The sequence below is a fragment of the Gopherus flavomarginatus genome, chromosome 8 (genome assembly GCF_025201925.1).
Source record: "Gopherus flavomarginatus isolate rGopFla2 chromosome 8, rGopFla2.mat.asm, whole genome shotgun sequence".
NCBI lineage: Eukaryota > Metazoa > Chordata > Testudines > Testudinidae > Gopherus > Gopherus flavomarginatus.
The window spans coordinates 66,900,977-66,921,683 of NC_066624.1; the positions used below are offsets into that span (position 1 = coordinate 66,900,977).

At 45.1% G+C, this 20,707-nt stretch overlaps 2 protein-coding genes across 2 annotated transcripts in view; one reads left to right on the forward strand and one right to left on the reverse strand.

Moving 5' to 3' along the window:
* Positions 1 to 6,744: 6,744 nt before the first annotated feature.
* The window catches only part of HS6ST1 (heparan sulfate 6-O-sulfotransferase 1), a 374,452-nt gene continuing 360,489 nt past the window's right edge, over positions 6,745 to 20,707 (reverse strand). The window contains exon 3 of the mRNA XM_050964092.1: positions 6,745 to 15,931. Coding sequence (XP_050820049.1) covers positions 15,223 to 15,931 — 709 coding nt within the window. The 3' untranslated portion in view covers positions 6,745 to 15,222. The remainder of the gene's footprint in view (positions 15,932 to 20,707) is intronic.
* On the forward strand, positions 16,912 to 19,365 carry LOC127056352 (uncharacterized). The gene is made up of 2 exons (XM_050964106.1): positions 16,912 to 17,822; positions 18,765 to 19,365. The coding sequence occupies exons 1-2, from the start codon at positions 17,300 to 17,302 to the stop codon at positions 19,268 to 19,270; spliced, it is 1,029 nt and encodes a 342-aa protein (XP_050820063.1). The 5' UTR covers positions 16,912 to 17,299; the 3' UTR covers positions 19,271 to 19,365.

Genomic DNA, 20,707 nt, shown 5'->3' on the forward strand with positions numbered 1-20,707 from the left:
CGCATTAACAGAGCACATCTGAGAGGACAAGGTTAATCAGCACTCCCAAGCTGACCCCTTATATGTCCCTGGATTCAGCCGGCTGGGTCGAGCAACACTTTCAAGCTGCCACCCTTATATGTCCCAGGTTCGGCATGTCCCTATACCCACTTTCACGTTACAGTTGCTCTGGCAGTAACCCACTTGATGAACAAACCCCACAGGATTTTTGGGTGCTGCAGCAATCTTTAGCTTAGGTATGGAGAGCATTGCTGCAGAGCGAATGAGGAAGCCAAAAAACACCCACTGGAGGTTGGGGGGGTGAGAGAGAGAGAGAGAGAAACAACCAGCTTAACCATGAAAGTTTTTTTTTTTGGCCAGATAATAACCATACAAGGAGAGCCAAAAAAACCAAAACAGTTATAATATTACATCTAACTTAAATTTGATTATAAAAGTCAGGTTTAGAAAACTATAACTGATCACACAAGTCAAGGTCAGAAGGCTGTACTGAGAGAGAAAGCACACTGGGTTCTCACTACTCCGTGAAGCTTGGATCGACCGAGGGTCCCAGGTGGTAGTGGTAGCTAGGGGTCTGGAGTGCTGGAGACAGGCACAGCAACCAGCATTATCAGTCAGGAGAAGAAGAAGTCTCAATGGAACTGATACAGATGCTGGATACAGGCCTCAGAACACTGACTTGAGTGGGGGTAGGGTTTTTTGTAGGGAAAGAACAATGATTCAAGGGAGAACACTAGATTTGTTTATGGGTAAACTGATGGCTCAAGGGAGTAAACCAAAGTTGTTTTGTTCAGGCTAGACCAGGGGTAGGCAACCTATGGCAAGCTGGTTTTCAGTGGCACTCGCATTGCCCAGGTCCTGGCCACCGGCCCGAGGGGCTCTACATTTTAATTTAATTTTAAATGAAGCTTCTTAAACATTTTTAAAAACCTTATTTACTTTACATACAACAAATAGTTTAGTTATATATTATAGACTTATAGAAAGAGACCTTCTAAAAACATTAAAATGTATGACTGGCACACAAAATCTTAAATTAGAGTGAATAAATGAAGACTCGGCACACCGCTTCTGAAAGGTTGCCGACCCCTGGGCTAGACAATAGGAACTGCCCATTCCTGGCTATGGGTGGTGTTCTTTCCAGGGAGCTCACAATGCAATTAGGCAGCTTCAGTATTTTGGATACCTATAAAGGATTCATTACTAGAATTGGTCTGATAACTACTGAGCTGGGTGTATGTACGCATGAGTTCATTAACATCTGCAGCAGAGATCCCCCATCATGCAGTGCTTTCCTGGTCCCAGAGTTCTGTACGGTTCATGCCTTGGAATTTCTGTTCTCCATTCTCTATGCTAATGGGGATGCCTCCCAGTGCCATCTCCAATTCAAATGAGGAATAGGGAGTTTCCTGAATCCTGTCACCCTTGTCCAGAGAGGTTTAGGTGTCTCTTCCTGCCTTTTCATAAATCTATCTTCTGATCAGCTTTGGTTCAAGCAGAGGCCAGGGCGGGGAGGAGGGAAGGTCTTTCATGCGTCAGAACACCTGTATACTGGGCCCTAGGTCCCCAAGAATACAGAGCTGACAGTTAGTATAGAGACTGTTACCTATTATTATTATTATTATGTATTACTGTAGTGCCCAGGAGCTTCATTCACAGACCAGGATCCCATTCTGCACAAACACAGAACAAAAGACAGTCCCTGCCCCAGACAGCATCCTGGGTCCCTCCTGATCAGAGCCTGTGAAATAGCACAATTCCTATATTGCTCTTTGGGTTCTGCGGCACCTTGTAAACCGAAGTCCAGCCAAATTAATTTCATCAGGGGCCTACACCTGGATTTATGCCACTAAAAGCAACCAGCCTCCTCCCATTTGCTTCCTTTGTACCATTGCTTCCCAGAGGGAAGGCAGATTTCTTTCCCCTCCTGCCTTTGCACCCTACTCTGGAGTAGCTAAACAAAAACAAACCAAAAAAGAAACAAAAAAAAAAAATGCAGGAAAGAGTGTGGTGAACCTGTGATGGAGCAACTGGCCACAGGCAATGCAGACAGCCACAGGGCAGCTTTGGGAAGTGTCCATGTAACAAGGAATGGTACTTGCACTAATTGCCCTCTACTGAATTACAGAGTTTCCAGGGAGGGTAGCCACAGGGTACACATTGTACAATTAGCTTCTTCCAGCTAGGAGAGTAGCCACTTGGCCATTCTTACCTCAGGGCAGCTCTATTGCCATCATCTCCTCTGGAACTAGGGAAATCCACACTGTTTGCTGCTGAGAGGTAGACTCCATTTTGAACCAAAGTGAATGAGAATGGGCAAGCACCTGCGTGCAGACTGCTATTTATACCCTCACACAGCACCACCTGCTGTTAGAAATGCAGTACTGAAGGGCAACAGCACTGCTGCTTCCCATGAGTGGAAAGCCTAAGCCATAGATTTGGTAATTCTCATACTTTTATTGAGAGTCCTGTTGTTTTTTATAGTATTCTTGAAGCCCTAGACCCTGGAGGCAGGTGAATACAACAGTATCTCAGCTTTCTAGCTATCATGGGTGTGGAGAAATGCTTGAATATGAGATACCCTCCCCTAACCCCTCCAGCTGCAAAAGCCAGAAGGCAAATAAAAAGACAGGCAAATTGAGTGTTTTTAACAGGATTTTTGACTGCTTGGGGTTGACGCCAGTATAAAGAAGAGAGACAACTTTAACAGTTTTGCTTGGTTTGTTTATAGAGGTGGGTTTTTTGCTGGTATCCTCTTTCGGCTCAGAAGGAAGTAAAAAGGGTGGGAAAGTGTTTTAATGGGGAAAATATACATAGAAGAAAAAGGATATTTGCATGGAGGAGGAGAAGGAGGTGGTGGCAACTACTTGGAAAATCAAATCAGTAAGCAGAACCAAGTGACTATAAAGCTAAGGCAAGCTTCTCGCCAGTTCAGGGGCCCAGAGGTCAATCCAGGTTAGGAGCTCAGCAGAGATGGGAAGTCAACGTTGGTTAGAGTCAGTCTTTTAGGGGGGTTGCCACATTTTTTGTCCCTAAAGGTAGAGTTAATTTCATTTGAAAGCTACTGTTGGAACTCAAAAGAACACCTTGACTTAATTGGATTTCAAATTGTCTTTTTTTATATCCTTACGCTCTATTCCTGATTACACCTGCCTTCACTCTCCCCACTGTGTTTGTGAATCCATGACCCATACTAAACTGTCACATGACAGACCACTCCCTCCCCTTGTCTCTTTCCAGCATTTCTAAGGGAGGACTGATATGCCACATGAAATTAACAGAGATTTGTCCTTGTGCCCAAATGCAGCTCTCTCTCATCATTCCTCCCTTTTCAGACAAAAGCTGTGGAGTGACAGCAATCCAATCCCATGCACTTCTCTTCCACTGGGTTGAGTGGAAGACAATACCAACATATCTAGAACACTTGGTGCATGGACGCAGCTATTCACTGTTAAGGTTGAAAGCCCAGCCACAGCCACATATGACCAGTTCCCTATACCGTAGAACACCAGAGTTAGGAACTGACCAGTCAGTCACACACCTCATCTGGAACTGGAAGTACACCATCAGGCAGCAGACACAGCAAAAACACAAAACAGCAAATACTGTACAGTACTGTGTTAAACAAACTACTCAAAATAAAGGGAAGGTTATAAAAAGACTTGACAAGGTAAGGAAACAGTTTCTGTGCTTGTTTCATTTAAATTAAGATGGTTAAAAGCAGCATTTTTCTTCTGCAGTAAAGTTTCAAAGCTGTATTACATCAATGTTCAGTTTTTGTTCAGAGTTACAAACATTTCCGAGTTAAGGACCACCTCTATTCCCAAGGTGTCCGTAACTCTGAGGTTCTACTCTGCCTACTTCAGGTTTGCTCAGCCAATCAACCAGCATGATAGCAGCAAGCAAAATCTTCCCATCTATACAGGGCTGGCTCCAGGCACCAGCTGAGCAAGCTCGTGCTTGGGGTGGCAGATTCTAGGTGGTGGCATTCTGCCCAAACCTAGGGTGGCACGGGCGCTTTTATTTTTTTGTTTGTTTGCTGCTCCGGCCACCCTGTAGGGAGCGGCAGCACGGAAGGCGGGAGCGCCCTGCAGCAAACTCGGCAGGGCAGCCCGTGTCCTTCCCTCCCCGCTGACTGGAGCGGAGCCCTCCCGGCAAGCGGTGCGGTGGTTAGCAGGGCCGGCTTTAGGCCTATTCCACCAATTCCCCCGAATCAGGCCCTGCGCCTAAGAGGGCCCCACGCCCAGTGAGAATCCCTTCCCTGCCTAGATGCGCCTTTTTAATTTTTACTCACCCGGCAGCGCTCTGGGTCTTCAGCGGCACTTCGGCAGCAGGTCCTTCATTCGCTCCAGGTCTTCGGCGGCACTTTGGTGGCAGGTCCTTCACTCGCTCTGGGTCTTCGGCGGCGGGACCTTCAGTGCCGCCGAAGACCTGGAGTGAGTGAAGGACCCGCTGCCGAAGTGCTGCTGAAGACTCGGAGCACCACCCAGTGAGTACAAGCCCCACGTGTTTTTTTAAATGTGTTTTTTTGTCATCGTTTTTTTTAAGTCATCCCTGCTGGGGCCCCATCAAAATTGTTTGAATTGGGCCCCGCACTTCCTAAAGCCGGCCCTGGTGGTTAGGGCTGCATGGCGAGCACCCTGCTGAAGCGCTGGCTGCCCCCTTCTCTCTCTCCCCCCCGCTCCCTCCCCTTCCCCTTCCCCCCCACTAGACCAGGCACGCACTCTGCAGCACAGGGAGTCCCCTGGCTCCGGCCGCCCTGTAGTTTTTTTTGTTTTGCTTTGTTTTGTTTTTCCCCTGCTTTGCCAGCTGCACCGTTGTTTCTCCCCCCACCCCCCCCCCCCCCCCCCCTTTTCCACACCATTTTTCCCCCCTGCTTTGCTGCTCCGGGGGCCCTGTCCCACCCACCTTTTTGTTTTTGCTTGGGGCAGCTAAAAAGCCAGAGCCTGCCCTGCATCTATACAAAGCAGCAGAGCTATTCCTCAGGTTGAGTGAGAATTGTATCAACTGGACTGTACTTTTCCACTGGGCTCAGACATCAGGGATAGTTCTGCAGCGACTTGCAGTATGAACATGTAGCCCATTCCTCCTGTTACTCGTTGTGCTACTTGCATCCAAATATTAATGAAGGAACTTCAGGCAAACTCCTGTGCAATGAGCTGTGACCATACGTTTGGGGGGTGGGGGAGAGGGAAGAGGCAGAAGCCAATTGGTGCTTTCATAGTGATGAGGTTTTGAATCCTATGGGAGACTAGATAGCAAACTCTGAAATATTGTAGTTACTATGTTTCAAAATTATTTGGAGGTTAAAACACTTGGGATGGTGCTTATTTAACTTTTTCTCTGTAGCATAAAAATTTGCTTAGATGATACCTCAGTGGATCGTTATCTTACTGATATGTACAGATAAATAGACTTTATTGCTTAACATCCTTTGGCTACAGATGGCACCTGTAACACTTGTAAAACTTGCACCACTCACATTTGTAATATTGGCTTTTATCTGCAGGAAGGGTGTGGACATTGCTGATTTTTCAAACCATTTACTAAGACAAGGGGGAAAAAAAAGAGGTGAAGGGTTAAACCTCATAATCTCCAGTCAGGGAGCAGTATGAGTTTGTGGTTACAGCATGGGACAGAGAGCTGGGCTCTAGCTCAAGATATGCAGTTGATTCTCTTCATGACTGAGAGTAAATTATTTATCCTGTTTACTTCAGCTTCTCCAGAGAGAAAACTGAGACAGTACTTCCATATTAGTGCTTATCCGGTAACTCCATCAGTGTCTACAGAACATAACTTGAAATCTAGCTTTTCTGGGGAGTAGGAGGGGTAAGTCCTTCTGAATGGGAACTGAGGCAATGCTTTGTTCCTGACTCTACAAAAATAAAGGAAGGGCCTGATTTCCCACTCACTCTCATCGGTTCTGAAGTCCAGATTTACCTGTGGTGTGAGAGGAAAATCAGACATTATAGTTCTTAAGGTATAAAGCTATAGTCCTTTGCATGTGATGTTAACTCTGAAGTCTAGTGATGCTTGTATAAATGCCAGTATTATTAATTATTGCACCAGTGGCAATTTGAGCAGAAACATCTGACTATTCTCTGATTGTAAGTGGAGTTTGGGATTGTGGAAGGAGCTTGTGTAGAATATCATCATTTCCCCCTTTACTCCTAAACCTTATAACTGGTTTCCCAATAAATAAATAAAATAAAATATTTTTAAATGGTTGCTGTGCTATTTAACACAGTATAGTTTTATTTCCTGCTTGGAAAAGTAACTCCCAGAATACATTTTTTGGGAATATTTTTGAATGCAAGACAATTTCCTGTGAATGTTCAATACTTGCATAACATTCACTGTTTTGCTGAACATTCCTGCCTATAAATTTGTACACCAGAATATGTGTGAAAAGTAAACAGGATGGTGGGAGGGGCACATGGATTTTCAGAGTTAAAGTAAACTCATTTAGAAAATTGAATGACCAGTGGCTGGCAGGATTTTTTTTGCTACATTTTGTGTCACGCTAAGGAAAAATGGGCTGTACTGCTTCTGTTTCCTTGGTAGAAGTGTAAGTTTTCTGTGCAGAACATCTGAAACCAAGGCCCCTCTATTAGGCCCACTGGCAGTTTTATTACCATGTAATACAGCAGAGTGAGACATATCACATTGTCAAAATGGAAGACAAATCACTGGAGAATAGACGTTCCAAAAGGCCAATGGCAAGGATAACACACACAACAAAGGCTTGGTTTAAGGGTTTATTTCATCTGCTAACATTCATTCTTGATCTAGACAAAAACAATTAGATTATTAATTCTGAATCAATTTTTTTTGTTGTGGAAAGAAAAGAAAATAAACCTTAACACTTCTTTTTGTAGGATGCTATAAATAAATATATAGAGCTTTAAGTGGTACTTGGCTTAAGTTAAACAATTTTTTTAGTTCCCAGAATGAAAGTGCAAACCATACAGATTCAGCCCAATGGAAACACTTAGGTGGATGGCCTCAGCTACTATTCTTTTTAAAAGACGCTGAATCTATTTGATCTACAACTGCGGGGAAAACAGGAGTGAAGGGTTTTATTTTAATTTTAGTTTTTATCCTCAGTCACACAACTCCTAGAGATAAGAACTGAGTTCCTTGGTAGATAAAACACACAAAAAAGGGGAAGGAAATGAATGCTCTGTCTCCATTGTCCATTACCTCTGCTGTACTCCTTGTACAGCAGAGTGGAAATTAAAGAGAACACAAGCAAAACCTCAGACAAAAGCAAATGACATCGACACAAAATCAGATCCATTACCAATAAAACTGGTGGTAAATCCTGTGGCTGCTGTTCATTTGCCTGGCAGACTATACACACAGAAACTTCACATTTGAGTTGTTTTTTAAAAAAAAGCAATTAAAATGAATGAAAAGGGGCAAAAATAAGTTAAAAACATATTCCAATATGTACAAATCATGCTCAGAAACCATTTTAATATAAAATTAATTATAGTACAGTTCTCTCAATCCAATATGTAGAAGGGACCCCTGGAAGGGCTGAGGAAGTGGGGACCTGGGGGAAGAAAAAGACTTGATTGCAAATCATGCTTTTCATCTTGGATGGCTAAGAATTGTACTGAAAACCACCACCCTTAGGGTGGGCAAAGCAAGCTTTAATACCCAGGTGGTTATAAGGACCACGTTCCCCTTGCCAGAGTTCCTGTAGGCAGGACAAACAGGCAGCCACAGATAACTCTGATTGTGTGTGAGGGACCCACGAATCACTGCTTTAAAAGGAACTACTGCTAACTGAGCTGTGCTTTAAAGGCCTGGCTCTAGCATTCAGCAAGCAAATCTCGTGTTAATTTCTGCTACTGGAACATGATATGCTAATATTAACAAAAACGAGAACAAAAGCTAACCCAGTAGCACTGTGATTTGAATGCAGCAAATTATGTGGACTGCATGCTGAAACACATCGTTTGAAATACTACATTTAGTAAGCCTATGTGCAGATTACTGTAGTGCTACCTATTTGTTACCTTCAAAAAATTCCAGAGGGGGGAGCTGGCTCAAAGAATTGGTAATAAAGGGCAATGGAGCCTTTTAACTCTGTCACAAATTAAAGTCATACCTTGCTCAGTAATAACACAGTCAATACCATCTGATAGCTGTTCAGTGATCAAGTGATCTCTGTGCCTCAATCTAGTTTCTAATGGACAATTGTCTGCATCGCTATTGACAGCCGTACTTTCTTCCTTGTGATGCCAGCAGAGGAACAAAGCTAAGAAGCGAATGACCATGGAGTCTGAATTGTAAGAAAGGTTCAAAAAGCACAATGGAGGCTTTTAATGCTACTGACTATGCTGTCCTTTTGTGGATAGATATTTGACTATAGGTGCTGGAACTAGGGATAGTGGGGGTGCTGCTCCATGCTCTGGCTTGAAGTAGTTTCCATCATATACAGGGTTTACAGTTTGGTTCAGTGGCTCTCAGCACTTCACAAATTGTTCCAGCACCCGTGCATGGGACTGCAGCTTGCAGGAGTGACACAGTCTGAATCACACTAAATTCACTCCAAAATTTTGCTTTCACAGTGTTCTAACAAAAACTTGGGCAGGGATGCAATAGAAGAGAGACCAGCCTGAGAAGAAAGGAAATAAAGACCAGAAAAATGACCTGTGCTAAATGGTATTTCATTCACAAAGAATCCTTTGTTGTGAGATGTTCTGCCTACCTCTACAATGTAAGATACGACTGACTAGGCAAAAAGTTACGGGACACAGCATCCTTTCCAGTCAATACTGCACATTCTTCAATGGGCATGGCGAAAAGGGGCATCTAATTGGCTGGCTAGTGTTTGTCTGGGCAGGAATCTCATTCAGTATAACCATTCAAATTCAGGTTCATCAGCAACAACACACTTCAAGCAGTGAAGTTTCTCTTTTCAGGAGTCTAAAAGCACATGGAGGCCTGGTTCTTGCACTTATAGCTGTGCAAAGTGAAAGCGACGTGCTACTGGATCTGAATTCTCTGCATGCTGGTGGAAGCATGTCACACCTCTTTTTGCACAGGTGCAATGACAACAACCTCTAAGAAAATGGAGAGTCAGGCCATGGTCTTTCACTGGTGGCAACAGTGCATCTCTCCAATGTAACCACTCACACTAAGCATTACTGCTTGGATAAATTCCCATTAACAGTCCATAAAGATCCCAACTGCAGTGAAGACTTTCCCTGGAAGCTCCCTGCAATCATAGCAGGAAAACAATGTAATAGCAAGTGTTGTATTGACCTGGGACCGGGTTCAACTCCCACTGAATTCAATGGAGTCTTTCTCAGAATCTTGCAATTGTCTTCACTACACCTATTGCTGTTATTAAATATTTCCTTGCTTAATGAAGGAGCATTGTATATAAGAAGCTCTAAATGTATAGAAAGTTCAGGGAGCAGCAGGGGAAATGTATTGGAAGAGAGGGGCATATATTTAACAACAACAAAATATCTGGCCAATAATTCCACTGGAGTTTCTTAAAGCAGATGGTGTCTATTAATTTTAAAGCTACACATACATTTTTCATGTTATTGTAGAATTAAATAATCTGCTCCTAAAAACTGGTACCACTCCAAATTGTAGTACATATAAATCACAATAAACTACATTCACATTATGTCAAAGAAGCTCCTTTAAGCCCACAAAAGCAAGAAAATTCTATTTCAGAGAAGTGATGTGTCCTATAGTTTACTGCCTGGCACCCAGCCCTTAAGAGTAAATTAGTGTAAGGTCTTTGGCCAAATAACTGGCCACAGCAGGCTAGGTATCCTTTGTTTCCTTTAATCACACTTAGAATCGATGGCCTGGTCTACACTACGCGTTTAAACTGATTTTAGCAGCGTTAAACCGATTTAACGCTGCACCCGTCCACACAACAAGGCTCTTTATATCGATATAAAGGGTTCTTTAAACCAGTTTCTGTACTCCTCCCCGACGAGAGGAGTAGCGCTGAAATTGATATTACCATATCGGATTAGGGTTAGTGTGGCCGCAAATCGACAGTATTGGCCTCTGGGCGGTATCCCACAGTGCACCATTGTGATTGCTCTGGACAGCAATCCTAACTCGGATGCACTGGCCAGGTAAACAAGAAAAGCCCAATGAACTTTTAATTTCATTTCCTGTTTGCCCAGCGTGGAGCTCTGATCAGCACGGGTGGCCATGCAGTCCCAAATCCAAAAAGAGCTCCAGCATGGACCGTGCGGGAGATACTGGATCTGACCGCTGTATGGGGAGACAAATCTGTTCTATCACAGCTCCGTTACAGAAGACGAAATGAGAAAACATTTGAAAAAATCTCCAGGCTATGATAGACAGAGGCCACAGCACAGTGCTGTGTGACAAGCGTAACGGAAAGCCAAAGAATCAAATGGATGCTCATGGAGGGAGGGAGGAGGTACTGAGGACTCCAGCTATCCCACAGTCCCCGCAGTCTCCGAAAAGCATTTGCATTCTTGGCTGAGCTCCCAATGCCTGTAGGGTCAAACACATTGTCCAGGGTGTTTCAGGGTATATATCCTCAATTTACCCCCCCTCACCCCCATGAAAGAAAAGGGAAAAAAAAATCATTTCTTGACTTTTTTATATGTCACCCTATGTCTACTGAATGCCGCTGGTAGACGTGGTGCTGCGGCAATGAACAGCAGCATCCTCTCCCCTCCCCTCCCCGGTGGCAGATGGTACAATATGACTGCTATCCATCGTCGTCATCAGCCTATGAGTGCTCCTGGCTGGCCTCAGGTGAGGTTGGCTGGGGGCGCCTGGGTAAAAATAGGAATGACTCCCAGTCATTCCCGGTAGATGGTACAGAATGGCTGGTAACCGTCCTCATCATAGCAACTGGGGTCTGAGTTCCATCAGGGCCCCCCTCACCCCTTCATGTCTAAAGAAAAGATTCTGTACTGCCTGGACTATCATAGCAGCGGGATGCTGGGCTCCTCTCCCCCCCACCATTTAATGTCCTGCCTGGACTATCATAGCAGCTGGAGGCTGCCTCCCCCTCACTAAAAACTCAGCGTTTCTTATTCCTGCATTTTTTATTACTTCATCACACAAACAGGGGACACTGCCACAGTAGCCCAGAAAGGTTGGGGGAGAAGGGAATCAACGGGTGGGGTTGTTGCAGGGGCACCCACCGTGAATGGCATGCAGCTCAACATTTCTGCGGGATCTGACACAGAGCAGCTGTGCTCTCTGGTTCTCTGATAACTGGTTCTCTAATACACTTGCCCCATATTCTAGGCAGGACTGACTCTATTTTTAGATAAATCATAAAGGAGGCATTGACTCGGGGAGTCATTCCCATTTTTGTCTTTGCGCCCCCGGCCGACCTCAGCTAAAGCCAGCCAGGAGCATCCATGACAGCAGCAGACGGTACAGAACGACTGATAACCGTCATCTCGTCACCAATTTACAATGGCACAGCAGACGGTATAGAACGACTGGTAACCATCTTTGCTACCTTGCAATGGCAAATGAATGCTGCTGTGTAGCACTGCAGTACCGCCTCTGTCAGCGGCATCCAGTACATATATGGTGACAGTGACAAAAGGCTAAACGGGATCCATGGTTGCCATGCTATGGCGTCTGCCAGGGCAATCCAGGGAAAAAGGGTGTGAAATGATTGTCTGCCGTTGCTGTCACAGAGGAAGGAATGAGTGACGACATTTACCCAGAATCACCCACGACACTGTTTTTGCCCCATCATGCATTGGGATTTCAACCCAGAATTCCAATGAGTGGGGCAGACTGTGGGAACTATGGGATAGCTACGGGATAGCTACCCACAGTGCAACGCTCCGGAAATTGACACTAGCCTCAGTACATGGACGCACACCGCCAAATTAATGTGCTTAGTGTGGCCGCGTGCACTCGACTTTATACAATCTGTTTTACAAAACCGGTTTATGTAAAATCGGAATAATCCCATAGTGTAGACATACCCTATCTTTGCACTACTTTGCACTAGTTAACCCACAACACTTCTTTGCAGTGAGTATTGTTAATCCCAATGAGCAGATGGGGAAACTCAGGCAGAGCTGAAGGGCTGTGTCCGAGCCAGGATTTAAACATGGACATTTCTGACTCTGGACTGAGCTCAGACCACTAGAAATCATCATACTTCTCTCTCCTTCCTTTTGTGGGTTTAAGTGAACTGTTAACAATACTCTGTAGTTTCATTTCATGTGTTGGTTACTGTAATATATTACAAAGCAAATGTTGAAGTCTACCACTGACGCTCTTGAGGTCAGAGGTTCCTTCTAATTTTGAACCATGTAGACAGATCCACTAAAATTCAGCCAGTTATTCAGAGCCCATAATGCAGAAATAACCTAGCCAGACTGGGCCAAATTCTACTGCCAGCCTTGCTCGGGCAGCTCCATTCATTGTCAACCTTTGTGTAAATGAAGGCAGAATTTGGCCCTCAGTATAATAATTATCCTCAGAACTCAGTACCAGTGTATGCAGTACTGCACAAGCATGCACAGCATGCTCTCTTGTGGAGCTGTTTGGATGCCTATTCTGAATATGGATTAGTTTAGTAACTGTTTGTGCATTATGGATCCATAACACTGAATGCACAGTGAGAAGCCTTCGGGTAAAGTTTGATAGTGTGCACATAAAACAGTTGCTTTTTATAGCTCATGTATAGTTTTGTGGATAAATAGCCTGTAAAATTCCATTTTGTAAAAATCAATGTTTTCTTTAGTTACAGCAACATACAGGAGCGCTGGGAGCTAGCAAACATTGTTATTCCTAATTCTGGAATTTAGAGGTTTGTAACACTCTCTGCCCCCAGACCAAATTCCTTTGAGGGGGAGGTTTTGCTTTCCACATTTCAGTCTGGAATAAATATTTATGGCCATGTTATACACCTCTGAAAACTGGGAGTGGCTCTTAATGGAAACATTGACAGACCCTTAAAGAGAATGACACTAGCAGGTGTTGATTAATAAGCCTGATGTAACACAGCACTTCAGCATGTCTCACTATGGTTAAGGTTAAGATGTGTAAGTACTCTGCTGGCCCAGGCTGTGAGGGCGTGATCCAAACCCCAGTGAAATCAAACGAAAGACTCCCACTGACTTCAATGGGCTTTTGATCAGAGCCATAATAGGGTTATGTTTTAACCCCAAGTGTTGCTCAGGTTTTCTGTCCAGATGCTCTGTCATCTTTCCTCTCTTTTAGAGAAAAGCACTTACAAAAACCAGCTGTGTTGCTCGCAGTTTATGTCGTGGAAATCAGGCAGCTCCTGCAGCAGGCATCCACCTCCCCTGCAAAACTCCATTTGAATTCTACAGTGTTGGTAACAGCATGCAAAGGCAGAGAGAAAATTAAAATACAAAGCGAGCAACACTTCAGTACATTCCTGTAAAGGGAAAGACAACTCTGTAAAAAGGACATGCTGCAGCTGAATATATCATCTCTGCCTCTCCTGTGATTTCACTGTCATATTTGATCTGCAGTTAACACAGCCTCTGAAAATCAAGGTGTCTCCCATTTGATTCATACTTCACCCTAAACGGCAGCCAGTTCAGGTCCTAGGGGCCAAGTAACAATGGGTGATGTATGGAGCAGACAAAACCTGCTTCTTTTCCATATTTCAGACCAATGCGGAAGTGCTTAGCATAGCAAAGACAAAAAACAGGCGAATTCGAACAGAGTGTGGGGGAAATGTGACAATCCACTGTTCTCTGAATCAATCTGAGTAGGCAGAAGCTGGTTAGACTGCCACCAGACTGGGGAATGAAAGTTACCAGACTCTCAAAATAAGAAGGGTGCTGGTCTGATGAGGGCCTGAGACTGAAAACCATTACCCCTGATTTCTCTTTCCAGGTTTATGAGGGCACCTTGTTTAAAACAAGAGCCACAGAAAAGGCCATTCTGCCAAATTCAGCATACACTGTCACCAGATTAATTCAGACCAGTAGCAGGGAATCTTATTGCCCTGGAGCAAGGTCCCCTACTGCTTCCTTGGGAATCAGTGGAAGTTTTGCTATTGACTGTGGTGGGAGCAGGATTAGTAACATAATTTATCTTTTTAAAAAAAAATAGCATTTTTGAAATTTAGGTATGTGTAAGTGCATGTTCTCTGTAATTAAGATCTCATTTCTCACACACACACACGCCCCAGCAAAATAAACATGTCTCCATTGATAACTGAGTACTTGCAGGGTATTACTGGAACTCTACCTGATGCAGGTGCATGTGGGAGTGATGCTATTCTCTCTCTCTGCTTGGCTTGTTTTATGTACAAAAAAGGATTTTCATGTGCTGTTTACAAGTTACATTGATTAAGGAATGTACTGCACATGGGAAGGGGTGACAAGATTCCATCTGTGTGTATGCATGTGACTCTACATGGAATTTGGTTGGCTTTTATTTGGCTTTTGGAACTTCTTTGTGAAGCAGAAGCTGGGGATGTTTGTGCATGAATTCACTAACTATTGTTACTATGGTAAAGTGGCATACGTGTGCGACACCAGTGCAATGTATCAAAACCATTGTGCTAAGTATATATTCTAGGCCACAGTCAATTTGCTTTAATGTTTCTCATCCTCTGCTGTCTTTCTTCTTTTATTTTTATTCTGCTCCATTTTCTTGACAGTGGTTGCCATTTGAGCCTGAGCAGCTGCCCCCGTGACTAGATCATACCCTAATAGCTTAGCATGCAATCAACTTTGCCACTACTATCCTTACTTTAGCAAAACAAAAATAACCCATTACCCTCCCCCCACAAAACAGAAGGGAAACAAAGGGAAACCTTGATTAAAAAAACTATCTATATACAGGTGTGTGTTTGTATATCTGTCTTTAGACTCAGGGGAAAAACAGATTAATAAAAGATCCTACCTCTGCCATGTTTCTGAATTTGGGAGGATAAGAAACATTACATTGTATTTGGCCTCATAAGTGAGTGGCTGAATTTGTGCATTTTTAAATCTGAGTTATAATGTTGACCCTTTTTTATTTTTTTAGGTTTTTTTTTTTTTTTTTTTAAAGAATCTCACTGGTCTTGTAAGAAACAGTAAAAAGACCCATTGTTTAAAGAAGAATGCTACCTTCTGTTTTACAGACTTGCTTTTAAATAAAAGATCTGTTGTGGGGGGTTTTGTATTTTTACTTCCATGATCTTTTAACAGGAAACCCTAGAACCCCATTCAGTATAAAAGTCTGCCTAGACTACCACTTCTCTATAATATGGCTCATGTAGTCCTCAGTGGGCAAGCGTCCTTGCTCTTCTGTCTCTTCCTTGGGAAGTGCCTCGTTGGACCGGTGAAGAAGCCTCTCTTCCCGATTCTTTATCCTTTGCTCCATCCTCTCTAGCTGCCGCTTGTACTGGTAGCGCTGTTGGAAAAGGTCCTTTGCATAGTCATAGAGCTGCATGTCCAAGTCATTGAGCTCCTCAATCCTCCGTATGGTGTTGTTATCCACCTCCACTCCGCCTGCCCTTGTACTGTTGTACTGCATGAAGGGCCTGATGAATTTCAGATTAAAAGTTCTCTCAAACAGGTATTGAGTCTTCCTCTGGAACTCTGTCAAGCCAAAAAAGGCCATGTCTCTAAGGTTCTTCTTTGCGCTCTCTAGCAGGATCTGTGCTCGCTTGTTCTCAGGGATAAAAGACATGTTGTAGCAGCCCACCAAGCTCAAGTCAGCCAACATCCTCACTTGGCGGTTGTTTGCCAAGTTATACGGGCAATCCATGAACTCCTGCAGCGTGCAGCCTGACCAGTCTGTGCCTTCATAGCATGATGGCAGCTCTTCAGGGGTTGGTGTCCGACCATCACACATATGCAAGGAAGTTTTCCAGGTAGCTCCTCGTTGGACGTGCCTCCATTCACTGAGGTAACGGGACACAGGGTCTCTCAGTAGCGTGATGTAGTAAAATTTTCTACAAGAAGAAGAAAAAAAATATTCAGCATGTGACAAACTGTTATGTGGCAATCTGGGATTTATGGCACAGAACAGCAACAGTCAGTGTCTCAGCATTCATTTAATTTACCTCTCACAGATTCTTTTCTTCCTAGAATCTGTACTGCTAAGCAATCTGAGTGATACCAGGACTATGTTCTCCTCATAACTTGTCTTTTCCATTTTAGTCACACCAAGCCAGAACTCACTCTCTCTCTGGGATATCGCTTTTCAGCAACAGGCTGCAATGTCAGAACAAATCATCAAGATTCAACTGATCGACCAGCCTCATAGACCAACTTTGGCTTTAGGGTCTGACTAGCCTTTCACACTAACATGCACCTCCAGAGTCACCCAAGACTCACTCTGTAGCACTGGCCAATAACTGATTTATTTATAAACTGACCCAATCACTATCACCACACCGATCTATTGAGTGGACCACCTAGCACTTTGTTTATCTCACTGCTGAACTGAAACGCAGAAGTCTGCACTGAGAAATGGAGCAGCAACACTTTTTTTTTAAAATGAGAAATCAGGAAGAAAAATCACTCTCTGTAGAAACCGATAAGCAGAGAGAGTAAGATTCTACCCCCAGCACCTGATAGCTCCCATTTCAGTTGATCCATACAAATGCAAACGAAACATGAGAAAAATTCTGATATGCAAATGGCATGGGTACAAAGGCAAGGCAGTCAAGAACAACATACACATAGAATACATTTTCATAGGTCAGAGTGTAGTGGAGCGTATTAAAATGCAAATGGCACCTTAAACTGTATGTCTGATACCGTATGGTGTGCAAAGAGTCACTGCAGCCTCAGTTCATGGTGTGTGTGGCTACCCAAATGTTCTTCATCTCTCATAATAAGGGTAGCCAATTACCAGTTCTAACTGGAGCCTGACTGCAAGGCCCACTGCAGTTTTTTCACTGAATTCAGTGGGCACTGAATCAGGGCTTGTCTACATCAGAAAGTTGCAGCGCTGGTGAGGGAGTTACAGCGCTGCAACTTTGAAGGTGTACACATCTGCAGGGCATCACCAGCGCTGCAACTCCCTGTTTGCAGCGCTGGCCGTACTCCCGTTTTGTTTCAGGTGTAGAGGATCCAGCGCTGGTGATCCAGCGCTGGTAATGCAATGTAGACACTTACCAGCGCTTTTCTTGACCTCCGTGGAATAAGCAGGTATCCCAGCATACCTGAGGATACCTCTCTGGTAATCAAGAAAACTCCTCTGCCCTGTGCTCACCTGACCCCTCCTTTAAATGCCCCGGGAAATTTCAAAAATCACCTTCCTGTTTGCTCAGTCAGGCGTGGAGTGCAATTAATCAATCAATCATTCAGCGACCATGCCTCCACGCAACAAACGAGCCCCAGCATGGACCAATGCAGAGCTGCAGGATCTAATTAGTGTGTGGGGAGATGAGGCTGTTCAAACACAGCTGCGCTCCAGAAGGAGAAACTACGATACCTATGGTCAGATATCGCAGTCCATGCTGAGAAGGGGCCACGAACGGGACGCCTTGCAATGCAGAGTAAAAATTAAGGAGATGAGGAGTGCATACTGCAAAGCCCGTGAGGGAAACCGACGCTCAGGAGCAGCCCCCACAACCTGCAGGTTTTACAAGGAGCTGGATGCCATACTTGGGTGTGACCCCACCGTGAATCCTAGGAGCACAATGGAGAGTTCAGAGCAGGGAGAAGTGGGGGATGGTGTAGAGGATGAATACAGTGATGCTACTGGCGTTGAGGGGGACACCCCGGAGTCTCAGGACACAGGCAGCCAGGAGCTCTTCTCCAGCCCTGAGGAGACTAGCCAGTCACAGCAGCTGGAAGCGGACGTTGATGAGGAAGCTGAGGATCGTGCTCGTGGTAAGTAGATTGCAATGCTTTGTGATAGCAGGATTTTCGTTATGGCTGATTGCATGCATGCCTAAACGTGGAATAGCCCATTGATGTGATCTATGACATCTGTGTAATCTGCCTGAGTAATCTCTTGAAAAGTTGCAGCTAGATCTTGGGCAATGTGCTTTAACAAGTTTATAGGTAGAGCCAGCGTGGTCCCTGTCCCGGTCAGGCTAACTCGTCCGATCCACTGTGCAGCGAGGGGTGGGGGGACCATGGCCGCACACAGGCGAGCTGCATAGGGGCCAGGGCGGTATCCGCATTCCTGTAGAAGACCCTCCCGCTCTTCCTTGGTAACACGCAGCAGTGATATGTCTGGCATTATGAAAGCCTGTGGATAGTTTAGGGATAATTGAGGGCAGGTAGCTAGAAGCACGGCTCCCCAGCGCAAGGCGGTCTGTTTCCTCTGCCCCAATCCACCCCCCCCTGCCCTTCCCAGCACGTAGGCATCCAGGCGGGGTGCTTCTTCCTCACCGATCCCCCCTTCCAAGCGGGAAACCTGCCCTGCGGTGTGCTCTGTCCATCCCCCACCCCCCTTCCAAGCGGGAAGCCTGCCCTGCGGTGTGCTCTTTCCTTCACCGATCCCCCCTTCCAAGCGTGAAACCTGCCCTGCGGGGTGCTCTGTCCGTCCCCCACCCCCCCTTCCAAGCGGGAACCGTGTCCTGCGGGGTGCTTTTTCCTCACCCGGCCCCCCTTCCGAGCAGGAACCAAGGCATCCCACTAACATGGGAGAATTTTAAGCAAAAGTACTCACCCCATTGCTAGACATGTCTTAGCTTTCTTGAACTCTACAGTGTTATGTGAGGTATGTGAGAGGGATGCTACCTACAGTTTCAAATGTCCTTCAAAAGTTGATAATAAACAATGATGCCCCTGTGTATTACATGTCTCTATCTCTATTTTTTCTAGGCAACTCGAGTAATGCAGCTGTGTCACCGGCCTCACGTAGATTGCAGAATTTGAGGCGCAATCCTAGGAAATCAAAAGAGGAGCTGATCAAGACCGTCCTGAACCACTACAACAGGGAAAGTAGGAAGACTGAGGAGTGGAGAAAAAGTGTACAGGAATGGAGGCTGACTGAAAGCAGGAGACAGGAATTGTCTGCCAAAAGAATAGCCAGGCAGATGATGAGACTCCTGTCTCGCCAAACCAAGTCTTTTGAGTCTCTTGTAGCCATGCAGGCAAATATATACCGTGCTAACCCACAGGCTTCCCAAAGCACTGTTCCTTGTCCCCCTGTGTATCCTCAAAATAGCTTTATGCAGCACCCAGTTCCTTATTATCATCAGCTGCCCCCAACACCTATAACATCACCTACTAACCAAGATATGTTTAATTCTTACCCAGTGCACTCCACCCCCATCATTATGCAGCAAAGTAATGGTGAGTTGCATCAGACGGTTACAATTGAGTAAAATAGGAAATAGTAAAACCTCTGAATGTACTGTGAACCACCCATACCCCCTTACCTGTTTTTTACTGTATGACAAATAAAAGGTTTTGGTTTGTATTTCTTTCCATATGTTTTATTGGTGACAGAAATGGTTAATTATACACAGCAAGGTAAAGCAAAGCACAACACATGCACCAAACATTACTGCTGGCTCTCAGCATCAAATTGCTCCCTTATAGCATCCCTAATCCTTGAAGCCCTTTCCTGGGCCTCCCTATTAGCCCTGCTCTCTGGCTGAGCAAACTCATTCTCCAAACGTCTAACCTCGGAGGTCCATTCCTCACTGAACCTTTCACCCTTCCCTTCACAAATATTATGGAGGGTGCAGCACGCGGATATAACTGCGGTAATGCTGCTTTCCATCAAATCTAGCTTCCCGAACAGACTGCGCCAGCGAGCTTTCAAACGGCCAAAAGCACGCTCCACAGTCATTCTACAGCGGCTCAACCTGTAGTTGAAACGCTCCTTGCTCCTGTCAAGCTTCCCAGTATATGGTTTCATGAGCCATGGCATTAATGGGTAAGCGGGGTCTCCCAGAATCACGATGGGCATTTCCACGTCCCCTACTGTTATATTGTGATCTGGGAAAAAGGTCCCGGCCCTAAGCCTCCTGAACAGGGCACTGTTCCTAAATATGCGTGCATCGTGCACCTTTCCAGGCCATCCAGAGTAAATGTCAGTGAAATGCCCACGGTGATCCACAAGCGCTTGCAGAACCACAGAGAAGTACCCCTTGCGATTAATATACTCCGATGCCAGGTGGGGTGGAGAGATAATAGGAATATGCGTCCCATCTACTGCCCCTCCACAGTTAGGGAAGCCCATTTCTGCAAAGCCATCTAAAATGTCCTGCACGTTACCAAGAGTCACGGTTCTTCTTGTCAGTGTTCGATTAATGGCCCTGCAAACTTGCATCAGCACCATTCCAACGGTGGACTTTCCCACTCCGAACTGGTTCGCCACAGATCGGAAACAGTCTGGAGTTGCCAGCTTCCAGACTGCAATAGCCACCCGCTTCTCCACAGAAAGGGCATCTCTAAATCTCGTGTTCATGCGCCGCAGGTTGGGGGCGAGATCATCACAAAGTCCCATGAAAGTGGCTTTCCTCATACGAAAGTTCTGCAGCCACTGCTCGTCATCCCATGATTGCAGGACGATGTGATCCCACCACTCAGTGCTGGTTTCCCGAGCCCAAACGCGCCGGTCCACGGAGCAGAGCACGTCTGTTATTGCCACTAGCATTGTACTGTCTGCATATTGATGCGATTCAGTACCATCGTCCGACTCCTCAATGTCAGTCACACGCACATTTAGCAGCCTAAGGATTAGATCCACAGTAAGGCGAGATGTGCTGGCAATATTCATTAGTAAGGTATTCAGTACCTGAGGATCCATTCTT

Excerpts from the sequence above, each read along its gene's own strand:
- LOC127056352 (XM_050964106.1), top strand. The coding sequence starts at position 17,300 with ATGCCTCCACGCAACAAACGAGCCCCAGCATGGACCAATGCAGAGCTG. Across the intron at positions 17,823-18,764 it reads AGCTGAGGATCGTGCTCGTG|GCAACTCGAGTAATGCAGCT; the intron begins GTAAGTAGATTG and ends TATTTTTTCTAG.